The sequence below is a fragment of the Aythya marila genome (genome assembly GCF_965140915.1).
Source record: "Aythya marila genome assembly, chromosome: 8".
Classification (NCBI taxonomy): domain Eukaryota; kingdom Metazoa; phylum Chordata; class Aves; order Anseriformes; family Anatidae; genus Aythya; species Aythya marila.
This window is the reverse complement of record NC_139049.1, coordinates 12,402,552-12,423,231: the sequence shown is the minus strand read 5'-3', so window position 1 is coordinate 12,423,231 and position 20,680 is coordinate 12,402,552. Positions and strand designations below refer to the sequence as shown.

The following is a 20,680-nucleotide window of genomic DNA, read 5'->3' as shown; positions in this document are numbered from 1 at the left end:
GTTTTTTTTTTTTTTTTTAATTGTTGCATAGTTGCAATGGAAGATTCAGAAATGTTCCCATCTGATAGCACTCGTACTGCTCCCTCAGCTGCCATCAGCTTTCAGAAAATGTTTTGGCCCTTTCCGTGGGGACGGGCTTGGCACTGGCTCCTTCTTTCCATGTTTCCATGTTCCCAACCAACACCTTTATCTGAAATGCCGCCGCAGCACGACTGTTCCCTTTTTTTGCCTTTTTTCCTCTTTTTTTTTTTTTTTTTTCCTTCATTAGCTCTGTAGTTGATAATAAGGTACAAGTTGTCATTTGGCTGAGAGAAAGGGAGCTTTGTGGATATTTATAAAGTGCCTGATGGCATTTCAGTGCCCCGAGGAAAAACAGCCCAGCTTCAAACCTTCGGCCGTGCCAGGCGGGCAGCGCTGCTCCTCTCAGGGCGTCAGGGGAGGATGCACAGAGGAGGGGATTTTTTCCAAGCTGTTACTTAACTGCCATTAGCATTTGTAGGCACATAAGGCATGACCTTTATTCCGTGTATAGGCTGACTGATCTGCTTTCTTGAATGCCTCATTGTCATAGGGCCGAAGGGAGCGGGTTGCAGCAGACCAGGGGAGGAACGAAGGACGTCTTCTCCCCGCTGTGTGCTCAGGTGCGGGGCTGCCTGAGCCCATCCCACACACGTCTGCAGGCTTGGAGCTTTTGGGTGTGCCTGCCTCATCTCTTCCCCAGCCCCTGTCCAGAATGAAGTATTTGCATTCGTTGGCGAGTTACCCCCGGGCAAAGGCTTTGTATGAACCTATAGACAGCGCTGTATGAGCTGGCAGAGGATAGCCCCGAGGTGACTTTCAGCCTTGCCCTGAAGCTAAGTGGGCCCACACACTAGTGGACCTTGGTGATCCGATCAGCGGTGCTAAATCAGGTTTCTAGGGCATTAGTGGAAGGGATTGGTAGGTTTTATTCCATTCACATGAAAACTTGGGGCCAAGAATGTAAAATGAAGACTAAATGTGAAACCAGAAAACAAAACACAGTTTGTGAAGCAACCGGGTGTATGTGTGATACTGTGTGAAGTCCCAAAGAGCTTCAGTCTAAACCTGTAGAACCCCTCGGGGTGAGTTTTGGGGTTACGGCTGTTGCAAGGGGCTCTGAAGAGGTCTGCTTGGGCAGGCTAGCTGAGATTTGGTTTAAACAGGGAGATAAGCTGCTAGGCATAGACACACCAGAGCTTTCACTGTGATTTCTGTTGCAGGCAGCTTCCTTGTGAGCTCCCCTCTGGTGTGCGAGATGTGCTTTTGTACCATCAGCCCTGGGGAGAGGGCCGGGGGTACCGGGTGCCTCAGGAACCCACCGTGCTCTGCTCCTCTGGGTGGAAGACTGTGTGGGTGGCGGGGCTGTGTCCCGCTGTGCGATCAGAAGGGTGCCAGCACACCAGATATTAACGCCGGGCCGTGACTGACAGCTCCAGGCACCGCGACGGCACTGCGCTGCCAGCAGGCTGCAGAAAGCTCTTCTGACGTAGCCAGCCCGCTTGGCAGCAGAGCCGGGGCTGGCCCGCAGCGCCCGATGACTCAGTCAGGTCCCGAAGTTGTTATTGCGGTGGAAGGAGCCGTGCTGTTCTTTAATCCCTTTGTGCAGCCCCGCAGATCAATCGGGTGGTATGCTGCCAAGGCCTGTAGTTAGCAGAAATTATAATGCAAAAGTCTTTGGGGGCTGGACAAGTCGTGACTGTTAGGTTCTGCTGGGGGTGCAGGAGGGTTTCCTTGTGTCGGGAGAAAGCTGGCTTTCCTTCCTGAGGGGCTGGAGCCCCCGAGCTCTGGGCTTCGCCTCTGGTGCACGCTCACGGCTGGGATCCGGGGCTTCGTCTTCGCCCTGCAGCCTGGTTGCAGGCCCGGAGCCTGCAGGCCTCACTTGGGCTTGTTGAGGCACGGGCTGGGTTCCTCTGCTGCTCTTGGGGAAACCAAGGGCTAAGGAGGAGCAGCAGCATTTATATTCTGCGTCTGGTTTGGTTTGGGGCTGGGAGCCGCCATAAACGTGAGCTGCAGGTACGCCAAAAGCCTACCTCAGGAGCGAGTGTCTCTGAGGTGGCCGAAGCCATGGGTGACTCCTGAGAGAGTCTCCTGTGCCCCAGCAGCTTGCACGGCTGTGCTTTTGCTTCACAGCAGCCCTGGTGGTTTCCCTGGGCTGTGCCCGTACCAAGCCGGCTTTGGGGCAGCCGGGAGAGGCGCAGAGCTGCCCCGAATGGCAGCACCCCTCAGGCCAGGCAGCGCAGTGTGCGGCCTGCCTCTGAACCTCAGGTTCCCGTCTGAATTATCTCATCCGAAATCAAGGAAACAGAGGTGAATTTCAGTATTGTGCAGAGCGGCAGGAGCGATGCATTCCTTTGCTTTTTCTTCCTTACCCGTATCAGATTGCACGTCTCAGGTATTCCTCTGAACCACCACAGGACTCCAAACACATCTCGGGGCGTAACTGGGTTTTTACTTCCCCAGCTTTAAGAGCAGACGCATGCCTTTCGGTGCTGGGGCAAAGCTGCTGTGTGGAGGAGGAGAGCGGGGAGAAGCTGCGGTTTTGGGAGCCATGAGGTGGGATCGGGAGCACCACGGCTGCAGTTGGCCAAGCACCCAGGGTCAAGCTGGGCTCCTGCTTGGGCTCCAAGGGCTCCCTGCAGCCGGGCGGGCGCTGGGTGCCTGAGGATTCACTGGCCTCTAGCGGTGACTGCAGGCAGCAGTCACAGCAAGCATCTTCTGAGCCTTGTGCCACTGCAGGTTTATGGACAAGCTCTGCAGAACACCTCAAGCGGGTTTTCAACGCTCTTTTTGCCTGCTGGGCTCCTCAAATGGGAGGAGATCCCGGGCTCCTGCACAGCAAGGGTGAGCTGCTGGCAGTGGGTTTGCTTTTTGTGGTTCGGGGGCTTCAGGAGGCTGCAGAGCACAGCCTGAGAGCGACTGGTGCTCACTTAGATCGGGGCAAAGAGAGGGGTGTAAAACTTGAGTGCAGGATAAAAGTGAGGCTCGATGTTACAGATCATGCGGAACATGGAACTTCAGAGATTGACTTCAAACCGTTTTCTGAAGTTGTATACATCGTGCTACCAATGGCTCTGTTGCATACATCCCCTTTGTATTACTCCTGTGGCGTTTCGGTCTCCTGTAAAGAGTTTTTTTCAGTGAGTTGCCTGCTCAGTTGAATTCCTCGGGCTGCCTTCTTTGTACCCAGCCTGCTCGGGGCACTGACAGGGCGCCTTGCACAACGAGGTGTGGCGCTCCAGCCTGAAAGACCTAAAGCAAATCGACTTTTTATTTATTTATTTATTTTTGTCGCTGTGATGGCTGTGACTGAATGGAAATGCTGGAAGACTCCTATCTGCCACAGCTTTACCAAACAGCTTCCTGCCATAGGAGTGCTACTAAGCCCTTCCCAGTGAAATGCCCGTCCCTTTGGACTTTCCCTCCCTTCTTCAAGCCTGCCTGCCTTGCTCCCAGTCTCTCTTCCTGTGCCTCTCTGCCCTAAGTCTCAATAATCCAGTTTGTTAAGAGTTTGGGTACGCTCAGGGCCCACACTTTTGTGAAGGGAACAGAGGAAAGATGGAGCTTGCATGAGGCTCTTGGTCTGCTCTTGGTTATATTTCAGTCTTAAGCAACAGCATTTATATTCTTCTCGGGCATTGCCATTTTCGTAAGTCATGCTCTAGATAACTAAGTACTCCCGGTGTACCTCACGTTGCGTTCCCCACGGGTGCCTCCCAGGATTAGCAGTTTGTCTTTTAATACGCTGAGCCAGGCGCTGCTGAGTACAGATTGCAGCTCTGGTGTGCAGCTTGCTGCAGAACCACAGAAGCGAAGGAGGGCGGGTAATGACACACGCTAATGACTCCGGGATCCCGGTTTTCTGTTCGCAGATGTGAAAGGACCACCTACGCACAGGCTGTCCTGCGGCCAGTCCCCCTACACCGATACGACAACATGGGAGAGGAAATACTGCATCCTGACCGACAGCCAGCTGGTGCTGCTCAACAGGGAGAAAGAGGTGAGAGGAACGCACGTGGGCCACACAGCCCATGCCTGTTGGCCTTGGTTGGTGAAATGGGAAGGCCATTTCTTCATCTCCTCCTTTTTGTTGTTGTTAGTGATGAGCGTGAAAGGAGGGAGCTAACCTATTCTGCGTGTAGGGATAGCAGTAGCACTCAGTCATAATCTAGCTGGCCCAGATGCCGGTTGCATGGAAGAGGTGACAGCAAACTGTGTGCATCCGCCACTCCTTGCTGGAGTTCTTTGCCCTGCATTTAACTCTGCCACTCCATCTTTCTGCATTATTGCTGCTTTTAATGGTAAGTAAAGCCACCGTGGCTTTGTAAACCTATCTCCTCGCATCAATGCGGACATGAGCTTGGGAAATGGGACGTTGGTGGTGGCTGTGTTAGAGCGCCGAGCTGCAGCGTGCAGCCTTCGCACCATACAGTCATCCTTCCTGCAGTCAGAAGGCAAATTGTTTGAGGCAAAGGTTTGCCCTCTCTCTAGCTAAATGTAGCAAACAGGATTGGGTGGCCCTTGGCATGGAATACGCAAAGCTATTGCAACCATCTTTGCCTTAATTATAAAATTACTGTGTGTGTGTGTGTATATATAGCATGTAGGACTGGGCGTTGTGCCGTGGTATGAAGGTAATGTCCGTGTGGTTAAAGAATAGGCACATTTCAGTTGATTGAAACGTTTTGAACAAATAAATGCTGATAAGTTCCCTCTCGTAGGTTACACCTCGATATGTTTTTTCTTGTTATATTTGATGTCTGTGGACTCTCACACATACGTTGGCGTTAGAAGTTGATAATATTTCTGGGTTTGTTTGCTCAATTACTCTGCTATAGATTTACCCTGTTTAAATATTTCAAGATAAAGCAGGAATGATTTCAAATCACTGAAGCAGATTTTATTTTATATAAATGTCCATGAGTTTGACTCTAATCCCTATTGGACATAACCTAAATTTCTGCTTTTTTCTTTATTCTTTGCAATCTTCTGTATATGGTTGGGCACAGCCTGAGTTTATTATACCTGTTGCTGGCATAGCACTGAATGTTATCCGTCTTGAGCTGTGATCAGGTGTGTCTACAAAGGTTGAAATATTTCCCTTCATAGGGAGAGTGGGAGAAAAAGGTTTAGAGAAGGACTTTAGTTATTAGAAGGGAACAACATCAATGCTAATTTATAGGAGAGGTGATCAAATGCAGGGAAAATGGAAGACCCATATCATAATGTTTGTTTACTACATCATTCTTTTTCTAGTCTGGCAGGAATGTCACCTAGGGAATTAAAGTATAACCTGAAGAAACTTAAGGACATGAGAATTAATCCTAAAGCTGTACTGTACCAGCACAGCTGGGCTAAAAGGATGCATCTCATTAAAGAAATGTAATTGGGAAAAAAAACACTGGCTCATATCAGTAATAATTATCTGAAGGTGGTAACCATGCTCGTATGGCTTGTTAATTTCTCTTACCGCATACAGTTAAAAACATTTTGCCAGGAGTCAGATAAGCCTCTTGCTTAGATCCTGAGGAGTAAATATGAGGAGTCTAATGCATCACTGATGTAAAGTCCTCATATATGACATTTAAATACACTCTGGTTTTGCCTGTTTTCTGCCAGAAGGTGGAGAAATTCATTGCTGGGCGTGCACAGCATGGGCTTTAAGTATAGTAAAGGAAATCTTTGTGCTGTGCTCTCAAAGGAGTGCTGCCAGCACTATCACGATGAGAAATAACTTGTTTTGGAAAATGCTGCATGCAGATGAACCAGGCAGACATGCTCTGGTGCAGGTGTGGCTCCACATGCTGATAATGGGATTTGCTTCAGAAGCTAGTAGCTGGAGTCGTATTTGCCATTCTGATTTTCAAGTAATTGGGCTTGCTGTAAGTGAAAGGAAAAAGGGAACTCCTTGCAGAGTCATAAGTACTTTATAGGAAAATACTTTGCAGAGTCATAAGTACTTTATAGGAAAATAAAAGGTTGTTTTAATCTACTTCTGCGTCTGTACGCATGGCAGCATAGTTACAATCTCCTAAAGAAACACAAAAGAAACGCAGAACAGATGCACTGGTAGAACTGCTCGGCAAGAGACGCTGAGCTGATGCTTCGGATTTGCTCCTCTGATGTCCCCAAAACAGAAGCGTCCCTTGTAGCTTTCATGGGAAAGGGAAGGGGAGGCGACCTGGTGCGAGTCATTCAGAGGTGAAAGGCTCCATGAAATGTGATCTCCAGGTAGCAGCAAACAAAGGCCTAAGGCAGCGCTGGGGGAGATGCTCGAGGAGCGTAATGATGGAAAGGTATGTAGGAGGAGAACAGGTATGTAGGAGGAGAATGGAAAAGGGCCCTGGTGGGACCACAGGCACCTGCATCCTAAACAAAGGACAGAGTTAAATGCATAAGGAAAAGGAAGATTACTAAAAGAGGAAAACAGAAAATTATGTCTAGAGTAAAATTATTGGAAAGGTGACCCTGGAGGAAGTCTTTTTAACCTGAAGTGAGGTGAGATGGGCAACAGGAAGCCGAAGAGGGAGAGGTTCCTGCTCTGAATGTGAAAATTGCCAATGGAGTCGGTAGGTCAGATTTTCTTTGCACTGTTGATGAGGATCTGAGGAAGAATGTGAGGCACGGAATGATATGCATCATTAAGGGGTGGGTGTGAGGGAAGGAGGAAGAGATGCTAACAGCAGAGCGCCCTTTCAGCCGACAGGGAGCGCCTGCATCATCTAAAGGCTGGTGTAATTTGAACACTGCAAGTCTGATGCACCTCGTTTTATTTTCTATGCATCTGCATTGTTACTTCACAGAGCAAAAATCCAAGAAGCTTAGACCGTGTGAAGTTGAAAAGGAACAGAAGTGTTTGATGTATATGATCTTTGTAGAATTATTATGCAAGTATGAATGTCAAAGCCCAAAAGCAGGAAAACATACAAAATGCAAACAGGTAAATGAAAGGTGTCTCGGTTGTTTCAGGTAAATACTAGCATGGGTTTCTTTCAGTTAAAATATTGCATTATGAATCACACAGTTTTATTTTAAGATGAAGGGAACAGAACAGAAGGAAGCCAAGTAGTAAGGAAACTTTTTTCTTCTAACACCCTCCCTCTCCCTCTCTGTACAGCTTTATTTACAGGGCAGTTTGGATGGACTGTGTGCAGACAGATTTTGCACTGTGCAAGCCCAACTGTAGGTTGGAATTCAGAGAAATTTCAAGGTACAACGTGATCCAAAAATATCTGTAATTGCTTAGACAAAAATAGCCTGAGAGTATCAACTTGTGCAGCGTAGATAAATACTAATTTCTTGACACCTTGTCATACAATGAAAATAGGTGAGACTGGAACGTGGAGATTATTAATGAAGGGAAGAGATGGAGGCCCAAAAATTAAGTAGAAAGAAAATGAACCCCTGTAGTGACATGAGGGACGACTTGGCACATAAGGAGTCTCGAGTGACAGGAGCAGTGCAATTACTAGAACATCTCATGGTGTGGCAATATCTAGCAACACCTTCTAAGACCAGGAGAACAGGTCTGGGCTGATTCACTTACAAATCAGCTTTTTTTTTTGCTTTTTTTTTTTTTTCCTATGAGGAAGACAATTTCTCACTGTCAGGAAGGTGTCAATGTTTTCATCGCTGATGAAACCTGTTCCATAGGGAAGAGTGGTGAGGACATACTTTCAAAGAGGACACAGGAAAACGTGGCTGCAAAAAACAGCAGCATTTAAACAGGAAAAGGGAATGAGTCAGTGGCTCTGATCAGTGGTTTCAGATAGATAATCCATTGCACAGCACTTTCACGAGGGATGTGACAAATGGCTGCATCTGGTTTGGGGCTGCCTTTTAGTTAGTCATTGTCTGTAACTTGGCTGCTGTCCTGCAGAATCTTTTAATTTTGTGTTCAGCTGCAAACGGAGATGAAAATCACTTTTCGCTGTGTTAGACTCTTATTTTCCTTCCCACACTTCCCTCATTTTTCTATCGGATCGAGAGGCATTTTTAATCGAGGGCAAAGTAGAGCTAAGATCTGCAGTCACCATTCTCCATGACAAGGTTGGCTCCTTACTGGTGCTGGTGGCAGAGGCCAGCAGCGGGACATCTCCGGTGGGTTTTCTGCACACGTCCATCTCCTGCCACTGACACCGGTCGTGGAGTGACAGCGATGCTCCCGAGAGCTCGTAGCAAGAGCAGACAGTGGTGAGTGGTGCCCCAGGGGAGGTTTCCAGAAGCGCCCCATGCCATCCGCAAAACTCGTCACATTGGCATTTACAGCACGTCTGGCTGGCGTGTAAGTGCGAGTTTGTCAAAGCTGAACTCAGTCATAAGAAAAGATTTGCTTCAATTCCCAAATGAGTTTAATTGTTTGTTTTCCAAAGTCCCCAAGGAAGGTAAGAATTGAAGTGAAGAGCTTTCCATTATCTGTTTGTTGATGCGATTCCCAACTTATTGATTATCATTTCAGAAGAGGCTGCAAGTTCTCAGGCGTTTGTGGTTTTTTGTCATGAATCAGTCTTTCCAGTCCGAAAAAATCTATCTGCAATGAAGAAACTTTTTTCTGCCTACTTATTTTTTTTAAAGAGACCGGTTTACTCTGCCTTTAAGTGGCATTAAATGCTCGTGGAGATGTTACTCAGTTTCTTCTGAAATCTCTTCATCATCAAGCTCAAGATCCCAAATACAGCGTTTATACTTAAAAAGCACGTTCAGTGGCAGGTCAGCTGTGATGCTGTTCAAGAGGTGAGAATCCGAGCTGTGAACCTGCCCTCATTAAAATTTGAAAATCCGAAGAACCAAAGAAACGTGGCCAGTGATCAAAATTGTGAAGATTGTCCAAATTGGCAACAGATCAGCTCAGGGCTGGGCAACTCACAGGTCGGTGAAGTCTTGGCAGGCCAAAGAACAAAAACCCAAGGTAACAAAGCTGTACAGAGAAAATAGGTGGGAGCCTAAATTGCAGTTCAGTCCTGTCTTTGCAATACTTTGTTGTCCTCTGCTCCACGGCTGAGATGCCTGCTGGGGAGGCAGGGGCTGGAGGAGGGCGGGCAGATGCTGATGTATCGCTGTTTGCACAGCGTCTGGTTGTGCACTTGCCTTTGAGTGCCACCCGATCTGTGAATCCCTTTGACCTACCCCGGGGTGGTTTATTTACAGGCTTAGAAACGCACCCAGTCCGCAGAGGTGCAGCGCTGCTGGCCAGGCTCGCTCTCCACATTTGTGGAGCTGGATTTTTCAGAGCTGGCTGGTCTTGCACTGAGCAACGAACAGCAGCAAGGCAGGCTTGGGATTACGTGTTTTTATGGTCAGTGCAGGCTGAGACTATGTTTTTGGAGGTGTGTTATTTTAAATAACATTGCAGTGTTAAGTCAGACTTAAGTTTTGTGGCTCCTTTGCTACTTTAATCTCACCGATGGAATCGTGGGCTGTTTGTACGTGTGCAGGCGTAGATTGAGCCATGTGGCACGAAAGTGTTGTTCTTCCTCGTGCAGCTTACACAATTCTTCAATCAAATACACAGTAGTAGGTGTTTCTCAAGCCCTTGTGAACACACCAACAAATGCAATCTTTTGCTGTGTCGCACCAGGTGAACGTTGCTACACCAACGAACCTACTTTAGGGTGCAGCCCAACTGCATTTTCCCAGTCTGGGCAAATGGTAAGTACAAAAGGCAGCGTGACTCAGAGCTAGGACCGGAGCCCTCGGACACTCTTCCTGCTAATGGCTAAGTCCTCTTTGAAGATAAATCCTATCTCTGGTATGCAGAAGTAGGTTTGTTTTTGACACCGGCTGCCTGTTTGCTTTTCCCAAGGGCACAAAGGACAGCACAGCCCCAGCCACCATCCTCCTCCTCGCCCGAGCAGCAAAAAAACTGCCTTTGTAGTGTCCTGGCTGTTGTCACCATCCCTATACACACTGTAGCACCGTGGCACTAGCAGCTTTTTCTTGTCTTTGGATTAAAAGAATGCTTCTGTCCTGTGTCAGCAAGGTCCCAGAGGTACTGAAGTGCCTGCTCGTAGTCGTTCCGGAGATATGGCTTGCAGCATCCCCCAAAAAAGTGCTCTGGAGGAAATCGGGAGAGGCAGACCAGGCAGTCAGCAGAACAGCATGTAGAAGGGAATAAGACTAAGTGGCGTCTCCAGATGAAAACTGAAAATCTAATCTGTGATCTTGATTGAATGAGTGTAGCATAAACTAACTAAATTAGTCTCTGCTTAACTTCCTAATGGGCTTCACCCGGCTATCATTCAGCAAAGGACCTGCTGTAAAAATCTACCCGTGAAGAAAGTAGCCTTCACAGAGTAACCACCAGGGATTTGGGAAACTTGTTTTAAAAAATGAGCACTGCTGGAAGGAGACAAATAGACTGGCATAGTAACAAATAGCATTAAAAATGACCTTATGAGAATGCTAAGTGCTTGAAAGTCAGGAAATGCCAGAAGTAGTTTGTGAGAGCCAGTGTAGTGCAGCCTGTTTCTAAAATAGTACAGTATCGTATACATCTTCTGCAACCTTCTGTACAAATGAATAATATCTTTTTGTTTGCTATTAATACTCTGTTTTCAGAGATGCTTGGAGATATGAAAGGATAAGCAGCACAGGAAATATGACAGGGGCTTCTATTCCTCAGGCTGCAAGTTGTGTTTTTTCCAGAGCTGAAAACAATTGCAGCATGACATGCATCACGGCTGGAACGTCAGAGCCGATGTCCTCACTAGAAGCGTGCTGGGACCGAGGGGTTGTGCCTGCCTCCGGCCCCTGGCTGCTGCACCTCTCCCTCACCCCCTGGGCTTTTTCCTGCAGGTGATGTCTGGGCTCACAGGGCAGCCCCACCAGGGTACGGGCTGTTACGGGAGGTGATAAGACCCTGGGCAGACAGCTTTAGGGTTAGACAAGTCATCTCTAAATAACAGTGCTGTGACAAATACAGATCAGGAGCACGATTAGCTGTGTTGTTAGGAGAAGTGCAGTCATCCAGTTAGCCAGAGCAGAGCAACAGCAGGTCCAGTAATCCACCAGCACGGGGCTAACAGTAATTTGTGAGTGTGCAGAGACCTCCGTAGCCCCGGGCATAACCACGGTGAGCAGGCAGGCCAGCAGGAAGCAGGGCATGGCCGACTGGGAGTAACTGGCAGGCTCAGAAGTTCCCAGTTTCCCGCTCAGTGTCCTCTCCTGGTGCCGCATTGTGGAAGCACCAGCTGGACATGCTGTCAGCCAGCACATCTCAGCTCTGGTCCCTCTTGGAGACACCCTCTTGGGTGTTCTGGGGCACACAGAAGTGTCCTGCACAGCGCTGGCCTTGCCAGTGACCCAGCAGGGGCAAGGATGGTCACCATGGGCCAAGAGCTTTTCTGCTCCCTTCTGGAAACACCCTTTTTCCGTGTAGTCTCTGTCTTCCTTGTCCTCTCTTTCACCAACTTGGATAACCTTTGTTGGCTTTTGGACCTGCTCAGAACAATCTGTATGTTCTTCTGAAGGGTAAAGCTAAGGATAAAGGTTTTCCAGTGGCTTGTGTGGCTTGTGCTGTAGCGAGCAGGCAGCTCCCTGCAGTTTTTGTCTGTCTGTGTTCCTGTATGCAAAGTGACCGCTGCTCCAATTGATCACATAAACAAAATCAGGATGCATAAAGCTGTGGGTATAAATTTGCAAAGCAGTTGGGTTCTCTTCCTTACCCCTCAAATCCCTTTTTTACATTTTCCTGTTTGGGGTAGGAGTAGGTCAGGCTGTGTTTCTGTTTAACAAGGAGGCTGCATTGCTTGGGCTCTCTTAGAGCTGTTGGTTGTTGTCTGAATGCCCTGCAGCTGTAGTGGTAGGTAGCTCAATTTCTCTCCGTTTTTGCAGCATAAGCACCTCTCTAGAAAGACGTCATCATCCAGGCAGGTGTTTAAAAGCAGAGGGGAAGGGGGGAGCAAACCCTGAGGGGTCAAGTGCTGCCAACATTTCAGATGAGAAACAAGATTTTTAGACATTCACTACTTTTGAAGAGAATTTGCATACAGAACTTTGTGTGCTGAGAGCTCTCTGCAGCTGGGACCCCCAGCCTTTTGTAGACCCTTCTGTGAGGTCCTGTGTTTAGGAAGACTTTGACTTAATTTTAGTAGAAGGTGCTCCCTTTCTTGATGTGGCCAATGTCACCAGCTGAATGCCCATTCTCCTCCGGCATGCTGCAGCTGATCGGTGAGTATGGCTGTGCAGAGACTGGAAAAATTGCTTTTGTAGCCTGAGTTTCACGTGCAGCCAGCAGCCTTGGATTGGATTTCCCCATGTTTTAGTGGGCAAGACAGGGTAGCAATGGGTCCGGCACGGGGAAACAGATTTTGCAAAGCAGCACTGCCCTGTTATTCAGATGGGTTGGTTTGTTGTTACTTGATCCCTGTGCGTTGCAGGGTGCTGCACACCTGCGTGCAGTCCTGTGCGGGCTGTGCACCAGCACTGCTCAATGCTCCGGTGCTTGCCCATAAGCCCACCTCTTCTCAGGGATTGTTTGATAAGGCCAGCCACGCCGAGCTTAGCCTGAACATTATTACCAGATCAGCAGAAAGTTAACTTCTCGACAAGATGGCACGTTAACAGCTGTCGGCATCCTTTTCACGCAGGTGCCGATGGACGGGGCGCAGGAGCCGCAGGATGCTACCAAAGGGCGCTGCCTGCGCCGGACGGTGAGCGTGCCCTCCGAGGGCCAATTCCCCGAGTACCCGCCAGATGGGGCCGCCAAGCTGGGTAAGTGGAAACCTCAACCGCAGCAGATTGATTTTGATTTCTAGCCGCACGCCTTATCGCACAGCGCCGCTTCCCAGGCAGCGTCCTTGCAAAGGAGCCTGCTGAGGTCTGTCGCGCTGCAGCCTGGTGTCGGTGGAGGTCACGGAGGAGTTTGTAAATGCCTGCCTTCAAAGGGACTTAGGCAGCAGGATTTGTCCCAACGTCACTGACATTGTTAGGGGGTGTCAGAGGAGCTGGGCTGCTGCGGCACGTGTGGAGGTTTGTGATTGTGAGTGAAGGATTCACTGCACAGCCCCGAGGTGTGTGGCTGAGAGCTGCTGAACGCAGGTCAATAGGAATGCAACATTTACTGGTGGTTTTAAGGTGGCTCCACAGTTTGTTTTAGAACTGTTATGTTGTTATGGTTTACCTCACTTTTGAGTGTCTCTGGAATTTCCTTTGCTTTATATTTTAGTACCAAGTACTAGATAACAGGTTTTTCTCCAACATACCTCATGCCTGTTCAGGGCGCAGTTCCTAAAAGAACCATCAACTGCCTGCTGCTGCTGGCTATAATTATACACGTTGAAATCTAAGGAAAGCAAAAAGAAAGGGCAGGTACTAAAATGACAGACAAAAGCTCTCTTGAAGTGGTTTCCCAAGTCTAGTTTTGACCCCATTCTCTAGGGTTTTTCTCCCCTCTTTTTTCCACCCTCCCTGTGGCTGCATAAAAAAGTGCATATTTCCAGCTCTTGGCAGAAGCAAGGAGGAGTGAGGGGAGGCAGCAGCCATGCACGAGGGAGTTCTTTCCATTCCCACCTCATGCAGGAAACTTGCCTAGGCATAGGCTGTGAGCTACTGATAGAGTCTAGGAGCAATTCTTCTTTAATTTAGCTGTAGAATATTAATCTTGGGAGAGAGGGAGCTATGACAAAAAAACAATTATGCATCTCTGAACAGTAAAACAGCCGTGATAACATTGTTATCAGAGGTGAAGAGCAGGTGAGGTATTTTTCATTTCACAGGCTCATCTGCATTTTATGCCAAATAATGTTATTCTGTAAGTATATTGCACCCAAGTCATTTAAAGAGAAAGTTCTGTGAGGCTAAACGTAGAAAATCCCACTCTTCTAGATAGTTGATTAACAGATGCAAGGGGGTAGCACTTGTTATACTTGCCAATATCACTACTTAACTCTTCCCTATTTGGGGAGGCGGATAGGGTTGTGTTTTTTGTTTTTGTTTGACTCATGGATTAGGAGTCTGAGAAGAAAGGGGGCAGGTCAGTGATTTAGGGAGGAAAATTGCAAAATACTTGAGGATGAAAGATGTAAACGTAGCTCTTACTGTATTTGTTTGTGGCATTTCAAATGCAACTCTAAACGATCGTCTTGTTTTGCCATATAAACAAATATTAATTCTTTTTTTGGAAATAAAACCAGGATGAAACACATTTATGTTGTGTTAAAGGCAAAACACCTACTCCCAGGCGCAAGGCTAGTGAGATGAGTGGGGAATCACGTTGCAGCCAGTCTGCGCTCAGCAATGGATGTGATTTGCAACTTTGCAAGCTAGAAAGACCTTTACAATCCAGGGGATTCAAGCGCCTTCCTTTTCTATACCATGTGCAAAAAAATGTGGGGAAGAATTTATAGACTTCAGTGAGCATCTGAATAGCTGGAAATCCAAGTGTTAGATTTTTAAAATGTGACCTTGTAACCTTCTTCATTTTTCTTAAATTGCCACGGGGAATAGATGACTGTGCTCTTTGGGTATGCACATTGCTGTGTATTTTGCTGCAATTTTAGATCGGTGCGGTGTGCTGCTTGATGTATGCCTGACAGGAATCTATTAAAAGTACAAGGGAAACCCATATCCACACGGTCTTCTCCATGTGAGATCTGCAACAGGAGCAAATACAGACGTCAGCGAAGTCTGTAGCTGAAGGAAAGGGGCATGCAGTGGGTGGGGAGGAAGGATGGAGCTGCAGAGAAATGGAGCAATGCCCGTACCGTGAGGAGTGATGAGAGTAAGTGGGAGGGCTGGCTGCGTGTAACCTGATTGCAGCACCCTCGGTAATGTTCCCTTGTCTTCACATCCTGGTTAGAAATGTCTCCTATCATGATTACAGAATCCCTGCTAGTGGAAGAAGGTGGGTTGATAGAGCAGTGGGAGTAGCTTTGTGTCAAAATGTTGAACCAGAGGACAAACCAGTGCAGGAAACTACTGAGCATCTTTATGAAGAGAAACAAGTGGATGGTAGCAGCCAGGGCCTATCACCAGCAGTACAGATAACAATGAGACTGAAATAACTTTGGAATGGGCACCAAAGCTGAAAAACAAGAGAGCTCTGCACAGCAGAGGCTGATGAAATATCTAGTAGATAAATTGCCACGCAGAGCTGATAAGAATATCGAGCTTGTCCTTGGGAAGCATGTGCATGACATGGCAATGGCAGACAGTGCATCTTAGGATGATTTGTTGCGGCTCTTTTCCAAGTAAGGTTGCACCTCTTGTGCTTTAAAAATAAAAATGAGGTGATGGAATTTCTTTTCATCTCTAGCACTAGTTACATCTTCTGTAAAACCTCAAGAGTATCGTATCAGATCAATCTTTTTTTTTTAATGGAGCAATTCGAACAGTGCATGTACTTCTGGGGCTCTGCTTAATTAACAACAGTACCCATTCTGCAAATAACTGTGGCATTCTTTATAGCACTGGGCACATATCCTTGTAGCACCATTCCTAGGAAGTGTGTGGGAGTGAAACTACCCATGTTACAGCAGAGCAGTTGAAGCAAGAGACGTGTAACTCACCAGAGGTCAACATTAAGTCAAGTGTGCTTTACTCAAGGGCTGTTGCAGTCATTCTTGCCATCTCTTTCATTTCTACCCTTGCTGCAGGGTTGGCTCAGCTGTTTGTGTGGCAGCTGCTGAACCACCATGGTTTACAGTCCTGTGTACTAAGATAGGCACCAATTTCCACATACTTCAGTACAGTAAGCTGTAATTTGTGATGGGTCAGCAGCTGCCAGAGAAGCAGCTGAGCCATCCCTTCTGTGCAGGCAGAAACCACTGCAGTCACCCCTCCATGAGAGCCAGCGGGGTGGACAAACAGATAAAACACAAGATAGAAAGCGACTTGTTTAAATAGGGAGAACTAGTAAGATCATCTAAAAGAAAAAATAAAATACTCCAGAGGACACTCTCCATCTACTAGCTTAGGTGCTTGCCCTCTGCTTGCGGGCAGTAGAGAGACTGCTTCTAGTGCTGAAATTCTTAATTCCTGTCTGGAAGGGACATTGTACATACCGTTGTGTAATCCAGTTCTCTGTTAAATGTATGCCATGAAATTTCCTTGGTACGTAATCTCCATCACTGTAGTAATACTTACTGAGCGTGAGTAGGTGCATTCTTAAATATCTCATTTGCTTGCTAGGGTTTTGTCTTGGCAGCACTTTTTGTCAAAAGTGCTTCCTTTCGGGGAAGCTAAAAATGTAGTTGTAATTTATCCCTAACTCCGGTTTGACAGCCCCTTTCCTTCTTCTTTCAAGTATTACTTTCAATGGGCTAATTTTTAAATGAAGTGTGTAGGTGTGATACGGGCCTTAGAGACCGGTACCTCACTCAAGCGAGTCCTTCCGTTGTGCTTGCCAACACTTCTGGTGCAGAACCTCCTCTTCTTTAACAGGTGTATGGGTTTTTGTTAGGGAGATTGCATCCTTTGTAGAGGATCATTGTTGATAATAGCATATTGGAATTAACCATTCATACAGTAAAAGCGTGATTCAGATTTCCACCATTCATACTATTCGACAGACTAGTAACACAGTTATTGCTTCCTTTCCTAAAATAATCCTCTTCTCTCTTACTCTGCTTCCTTCTCACCACCTGCTCACGCTAAATGAGACTTGTTAAGGAGAATACATAGGGAAAGTTTTGATTCTGGCATCTGGGTGCATCTTTGTGGCATTAGTAAGAGATTTTTTGCCTGCATATGTGAAAATACCGGGAGAGATTGGGAGTGGGGAAATTGATTTTTTTTTAATTGTTTTTAAATTATTAGGAAAATGTGTCATCAGGGAGAGAGTTTTTTGAGATTCTCTGATGCTAATGTTTATGCAAATGGATTGCAAAGGGCTAATGATTCAGAGGACTAATGTTGATGCAAATGGATTTTCTTTTTATATTTGGAGGCGAAGTCATCTGAGAAGAAAAGGAAGACTTCCACTTGTTGAAACGAGTTAACCCTGTGTTCTCTCAGTCACATCTCTGACTGCTTGAACATGAAGGCTCTTGAGAAAAGACTGCAAGCGCTAGCTGAAAGCAGGTCAAAGGCAAATCTTTGTTCTGTCCTCACCTTGAGTCACTAGCATTGAGAAATGTTGTTTTCTGTCCAGTCACTTGGTCTAAAAAATTGGAAAATATCATTTGTACCCTCAATGCACAATGAATGCTAGTGTGCTGGTTCTTGCCTTCATTGATCTAATTGCTGTAAACAATATTAATTTGGAGTGTAGATCAGGAGCTCTGGCATAGAGCACTGGTCTGACTGAAACTTCCCTTGGCAGTAACACTCATTTAGGCTTTTTCCACCTCCCTTCCACCATGCCAGAGAGTATGTTTTTCTCCTTGCACTGTGCGATCATTTATTTCTGCAGTTATTCTTCAAGCCACTTCACTGCACTGCCTTGTGGACAGCTGTGTCAGCACAACTGGGGAAATGGTACTGCAATAGAGACGTGCAGCCAAAGGTGAGAGGAGGCAGGGACTCCTTCAACTAGCTTTGTTGCTGACAGGTTTCTAGAACTGCACATTTTTTATTTATTTTTTTTTTTCCTGGAAATACGTTCCAGTTTCTTTGCTGGTAGACATGGTAGGCAAGAGAATAGTCACGAAGACTGAGGGCAGTCTGGGTTAGCAAGCCTTATGCCTTTTATGAGCTTCTGTTCAGTCAGCTCAGTATATCCAGGGTCTGCTTGTCCTTGCATAGCTCTGTGGCTCGTCTTCCACACTTTTGGGCTGGAGTCACCATCTCTTCATCAGGGAGCCAACAGGCCTTCAGTGCTGTTACAACCAATAACATGGCAACAGATCACTTGTGTGATCTCTTGTACTCGGCACAGTTGGTGTGCCAGGAATAGTGGGTCCAGTTTTGGGCCCGCCAGTAGGAGAAGGATGTTGAGAACTTGGAGGTGGTCCAGCAATTCTTAAAAATACAGGGAAGGAGACTGGGCTACTTTCGATGTATTTCAATGTATGCTTCATTTGGGAGGTCAGGGCAAATATCTAGGAAACTAGGCATCCTGACTTTCCTGATGTCTCAGAGATGTCTTCTATGTACAGAAATATTTTATATATATAAAAAATACAGAAATATTTACACATGTAAGGAAATTATATTGATCACAACCTTCCTAGTATACTATCACTGCTACATGTACAATTCTGAAATTTAGTGAAGAGGAAATTTTGAGCTTCAAAAATTACACTTCTTGATCCTCTGGTTTAGTTGCACAGTTGATAGATTTTATCTCAATAATCACCCCTTTTCCACTTGCTCAAGCGTATTTTTTCAGTAAAAAAAATTCCACTGAACTTAGAGAAAGCTCTGATCAGGCAAAAAAGGGCAGAAGTGATGAAAATGAAGCACTAGTCTGTTTGGGTGCCAGATCCATGCTGCATAGCTATCAGGTGACCTGTAAGATGTGCAGAAATCCGCCTCAGTGCTGTTTTAAAAGGTTATGTCCAGAGACTTGGAAATGGAGCGAGCAACAGAAGATCAGTTAAGTGTCTTCTAGTTCCCTTGCTGCCTGGCGTGCACCTCTTTACAGTAAATAGCTCTGCAAGCCACTGCTGAGCCCTCCTACGTGGGGATCATTGCACCAAGGAAATACACAATCCGTGCTCTTCCTTCAGGTAAAAACTTGGCAGGAGAGAACAGACATTAGCTGAAAAGATTTCCAGGGTTATTTCAGTAACTGTTGCTTCTAAGACACAAGGTTCTTTGCAACTAAAGCAATCAGAGCTGAGCCTTGCTTTCTGTATATTCCAGCTGGAACAAATACTTTCTGATGAAAGAATAAATAGACTTACTTTGTGAACACTGCATAAGTGCAGTCCTGGTGTGCTGAGGTGTGGGATAAAGACCTGAAAAGGTTTCCTGCTTGGGAGGGAAAGGGGGGAGACAGTCTGTTTTGGAAGAACAGAGATTATTTGTGACCTGGTCAATGAAAAAATCTGCAATGCACCAATCCCTACATGTTCAGTAAAGATTTACTTAAGAAGTACGTGGGGTTTTGGAATAACAGATTTACTCTAACTTCTAACAAAAGTTTGTGTTGGAAAGAGGGCTTTCCCTTCACCTTCCCTAACCCAACTCTGCCTATAAAGCCTATCTGTTAGAAAGTGAGGTTGAAGAAATGCAGTTTACTAGCTTCCAGTATCACAGGCTTGCAGTTTTGTGTTGTGTCTTGATGAAAGAATTTCCCCAATAGCACTGTCTGCTTTTTCACTGTGATACTATGTGCAAAATAACCATCTCCTGCCAACTGTCTTGTATGGCTGGGATGCAGAATAGGGGCTTTGGGTTTAGCTCTCAGGCTGAGGGGAAGGATGTGCGTGTTGTATGCACACCCGCAGCACTATTCCTGGCAGGAAGATAGATTCGGCTGTGCTGACTTGTTTGCAACTCTTTGGATTTGCCTGATTTGTGCTTGCATGAACATGTTTGTATATACACACACAAATAAACGTATGAGAGAGATCCGCATCTTCCTGTATACAGATCCAGGAGCCTAAAGGATCAGACTTATCACTGTCTGCTTTTACATTTAAATTAGCACCCCGTGCTAATTTAAATGTAAAAATCTTCTTCATTTTTTGAACTTAAAGCCATTTGTGTCAAAAATCTACCTTGAAAGGTTCCTAACAGCTGAAAGGTGACTGAGAGCAGGGCAGTGAGCACCATTCTGCACTTGCGTGACTTGACACGGCTCCCCGGTGGCCGAAGAGCTGCCTGTGTTTCCCTATGCCACAGGTGGGTACCGTGCACATTTAGCCACACGGCCCTGTTGTTGCATGGCACCTCAGTCCTAGCCCAAGAGCATTGCCAGAACTCCCGTGTGAGTTTTTTGTGAGATCTGCAGCCCTCACTTCATGGAATAGCACAAGCAAGGGTTTGCTAAAGCCTTAATCCTTTGCCTGGTTTACTTTCTGGTGTATTGGATCAATTTGCTAGTGCTGTCACTACTGGGTAAGTTTAACAGGGACTGATCTATGCTGATATCAATTGAAATTCTAAAATTTCATCCCTCTTCAGAAAACATTGTTTACCCACCATGTTATATCCCAAAATTCAAATACATGCAAACTACAAGTTGCGTTTTAAAAAACCTCCTGTAAAATACAGCTGCTTTTGGGCATTGTTAAAAAACCAGTGAGTGACACGAGGAAGCACGCGGTATGTGGAAAGTGGCCTGCTATCTTCAGCATCCACAAAAAGAGGTTAGGAAACTTTGGGAAAAGCCCTGAAGTAATCTGAAATTTGGACTATGTACAGTGCAATTTGCCTACCTCGGAAGGATGAAGAATTTAGACAACTCTGCTTGAAATTAAAACCAACTCCAGGGAGGCTAGATATAACAAACAGGATGCCTAGATCTCAGTGACATTCCCCCTGGGCAATTGGAGTTATTTGTATACAGAAAATTGCCAAGCTGCTGTCTTTTTCTTCTTGTCAAACCCAAGAGAAGCCAGAGGATTTTGTTTTGTTCTGAGTGCTGCTGAAACTTTATTCCCTTGGACACAGATCATCTGTGCTGAAAGCCAAGTTTTGTCATGAAGCAAATTTTATCTGTTCAATTCTTAAACCTTTTTAGAGCAGAAATTAATAGGGGTATGAACAAATAATCTTAACTCTCTAGTATTGACACACAATCCATTAAGTTTTTTTTTTTCTTGGAAATCCCTTA

General features: G+C 46.2%; 1 protein-coding gene across 7 annotated transcripts in view; it reads left to right on the top strand.

Annotated features, from left to right (window-relative positions):
* RASAL2 (RAS protein activator like 2) overlaps positions 1–20,680 on the top strand; it is a 175,159-nt gene that overhangs the window by 70,926 nt on the left and 83,553 nt on the right. For all 7 annotated transcript variants that reach the window (XM_082765618.1, XM_082765616.1, XM_082765617.1 and 4 more), the window contains exons 2-3: positions 3,891–4,018; positions 12,606–12,729. In XM_082765618.1, the coding sequence (XP_082621744.1) occupies positions 3,891–4,018; positions 12,606–12,729 (252 nt within the window). The remainder of the gene's footprint in view (positions 1–3,890; positions 4,019–12,605; positions 12,730–20,680) is intronic.